The 3,451-nt window shown below is 37.4% G+C and overlaps 1 protein-coding gene across 1 annotated transcript; it reads left to right on the forward strand.

Annotated features, from left to right (window-relative positions):
- Positions 1–201: 201 nt before the first annotated feature.
- Positions 202–1,759, forward strand: LOC128983534 (uncharacterized). The gene is made up of 2 exons (XM_054402836.1): positions 202–456; positions 1,338–1,759. Exons 1-2 carry the CDS (start codon positions 247–249, stop codon positions 1,704–1,706), a joined length of 579 nt encoding a protein of 192 aa, XP_054258811.1. The 5' UTR covers positions 202–246; the 3' UTR covers positions 1,707–1,759.
- Positions 1,760–3,451: the final 1,692 nt, after the last annotated feature.

Consider the following 3,451-nt stretch of genomic DNA (forward strand, 5'->3'; position numbering starts at 1 on the left):
TAAATACTTACGTCTATTTAACCAAGGATGTAATGGGGAAAATAAAATCTTGACGAGTCCCCTTCCACCATAATAAAACATGTTTAATCCATGGGAGTACCTAAAACATTTTTTTATCAGATCGATTTCCTAAAACCTTTCCAAATCTCCTTCACCTTAACTGAATCAGATGTTACTATTAATCACTTAGTAAATATTTTGAACACCTACAATCAGAAAATTTCGACTGTTTCTTTTCCCCTGATAATGAGTGAAAGTGAGAGAAATAGCGGTAGTGGAAGGAGATGGTGGAAGTGGCGCCGCTCCAGGTCTTCTAGACGCTCTGAAGTCGACCCTCCAGAAGTTTCCACCTCCTGGTTCCATAGCCTGGACGCCGTCTGCACCCAGTTAATGACGGTTCTACCGACCATCTCGTCGTCTACAAAAACGGCCATCTACTTGTTTATCGGTCTATTGGTAAGCAGTGATAAACCTTTGCCATCAACCTTGGCGAATCGTTTAAGTAACACATCTTGTAGTTAGTAGCCTACAGTGTTGTAGAGTGACCAATCTAGATTAGTGATTTAGGCTATGGTTGCAGTCATTTAGGCAGATCACGCATTTGAGGGAAATCACTTTTTGTGGGGTTTGACATTACTAAGCAAAAAGAATGCCAAACATTAAAAACTGACGCTAAGTAATAAATTAGCTTTGACAACCGCAAACCGCATACTCTTTTGAATACAATTAGCTTATTTATAACCTTCTAGACAGAGAAATTAGTCATACTTTTTGAGGCAAACATACAACAAATTGTCTAAAGAAAAGTAACGATTTTATGTCAATGGATAATTAGGATTGTTACTTAAAAAAAACATGTCCAAATTTCCTTTATAAGTTTGACGTAAGGTATTGCAATGATACCTCAACCATTGCTGATCCGTGACGTGACGAGATATTTTCACTTAGGTCACAATTAATTGGCTTGATAATATGATAGATATATAACTGTATTTTTATATTGTTAGCGGTTGTTTGAAATTTACTTTTTATAAATAAATGTGAGTTTTCTGTAAGCTTCGCCAGACTCGTCGGGTCTTCAACTATTAACCTAGTTTATTTCGACAGTGTCGTTTTACAAAGAACCTCGGTGGTATAATAAGCTAACATTCCTAAATATCGACCTATATTGAACCAACAAAGATTCAGCATAAAGTCTTACTGCTCACGACGAGTCTTTATCATCATTATAATCTGAAATAAATAGCATGGGTCTTACTCTTGGAATACTACTACATAATCTTGATTCAAATGGTCTTTTTCCTTGACTCTCGGTTCTAATCTCTACAACTGTTCAGGTAGTGTGGCGTATGACCCTGTGGGTGTTGGAGTTCATAGTGACGATCCTCTGCCTCGCTGCAGTACCGCTGATAGCAACATGCTTCCTCAAGCCAGAACTGGCTGTCTGGCTGCTGACTGAGATTGTGCTGCCGAACCTGGATGCTGCGCGTGAATGGTTGTCAAGAACTTTCCTCAGCGTTGGTCTTCTACTAACCCGACGTTACCCGCCGCCCCGCTCCATCCCTGCCATAGAGTATCCGACCATTCCACCACCTGCATTGGCCTCAGCATCCGCTACCTCTGTGTCTTCGCCTCGCAAGAGCGTACTTTCTCTCCCTACTTACTCTTCCCAATCTGAACCTGCACTGATAAAGGCTTCGGCTTGAATTACAAACGATTCTTGTGTAAATAAAACTTCTTCGACAGACTGTGTTTGTTTGAAAAACGTGTTTCCTTTCTTGTAGGACTTTATTTGAGCGATGCATTGGAAGGGGATAAGTCAAAGAAAGAACGGGTGTTATTTTGTTTGCCGGTCTCTCCCAACACTGAATTGGTAATGTGTCCAAGGTCTGGTATTTTGACTTTTGTCAAAAATGTAACTCATCAAACTGTAGATTTACGGTTCTGAATTTCACCACCCGGTAATTTACGCACTGACCACATATAGAATTTGTGAAAATCATGGATTTTGTACATAGGAGGATTCTTTTTTAGTGGAAATCCATTAACGATTGTCTACTTCGTACCGCTGTTTATATCATTTTTAAATGCTCATCTGTTTATTAGATAATCTGTTAAAACTCTAAAATCTAAAGTTATTCAGGAATAAAAACGATTATTGTGCTTCCACATAGTCTATACAGGGTGGCTGAAAAGTAACTTACACCCCCCCCCTTAACTTTTCAACCATTTAAGATATTTGAAATCTGTTAGCAGCAGCAACCTTCTTAGATATGAGGGGCTACAATAATTATGGCCAATTTTGAAAATTTTGCCCTTAGGGGTAGCGAGGGTAGTGGGTAGCTCAAAATTTTCAAACGACAAGTATAGTCGAGTTTGGTATTATTTTAGAGATCTTGACGAAACATATAAATTGCTTCAAAATTACTTTTAATAACCATTGTCTTAATCATTTTTAGCTTCCATTTTGTTATTAATGGTCCTATTTCTATTTTATTTCTATTTATTGTTATGTTTCGTCAAGACCTGTAAAATGTTACCAAACTCGACTATACTTGTTATTTGAAAATTTTGAGCTACCCCCTACCACCGCAACCCCTAAGGGCAAAATTTTCAAAACTGACCATAATTATTGTCGCCCTTCATATCCAAACAAGTTGCCGCAAACAGATTTCAAATATCCCAAATAGGTAAAAGTTAAAGGGGGTGCAAGTTAATTTTCAGCCACCCTCATGGTTATTTGGATTTGAAACGTTTTAGTGCACCATTTTGTTATTAGTGGGCTGATTTTGGTTTTCTTTATGCCAATATTCATGTTCCGTCAAGACCTGTAAAACGATACCAAACTCGACTATACTTGTTATTTGAAAATTTTGAGCTACCCCCTACTCCCGCTACCCCTATTGGCGAAATGTTCAAAATTGACCGTTATTATTGTAGCCCCTCATATCTAAGAAGGTTGCCGCAAACAGATTTCAAATATCTCAAATGGTTGAAAAGTTAAGGGGGGTGCAAGTTACTTTTCAGCCACCCTGTATATTTAGTTTAGGTACTTTGAATTATTTGATCACTTGTGAAAAGGGTAAAAACTTAATGAGTACAGACCCTGAAACAACCTGCTGTAAGTTTGAAAACTACTTTGCAAGTTTCGCCAGCTAAGACTCTATAACCGTGATTGCATGTTTTTAGATTAGGCCTTAGTATGCAAATAATATGTTAAACCTTTTGACTAAGTATCTAAGAGTCAATGGTTTCACCGAATGATAAATGTTCACTTTTTCCTAATTCAAGGTGATAATGCTTTATTATTATGTGAATTACTATGTTACAAATTTCAGTCATTTTTCTGGCTGTTGTGCTAATTGTTTATCTGCTTGAATACAATTTATCTGATAAGTGAGAAATGTAGTCAAAGTAAGGTGTTATTTCAACGTTCATTTAAATGTTGTAT

The sequence above is a fragment of the Macrosteles quadrilineatus genome, unplaced genomic scaffold (genome assembly GCF_028750875.1).
Source record: "Macrosteles quadrilineatus isolate MER2022 unplaced genomic scaffold, UCM_ALF_1.0 Scaffold_1__1_contigs__length_201487025, whole genome shotgun sequence".
NCBI lineage: Eukaryota > Metazoa > Arthropoda > Insecta > Hemiptera > Cicadellidae > Macrosteles > Macrosteles quadrilineatus.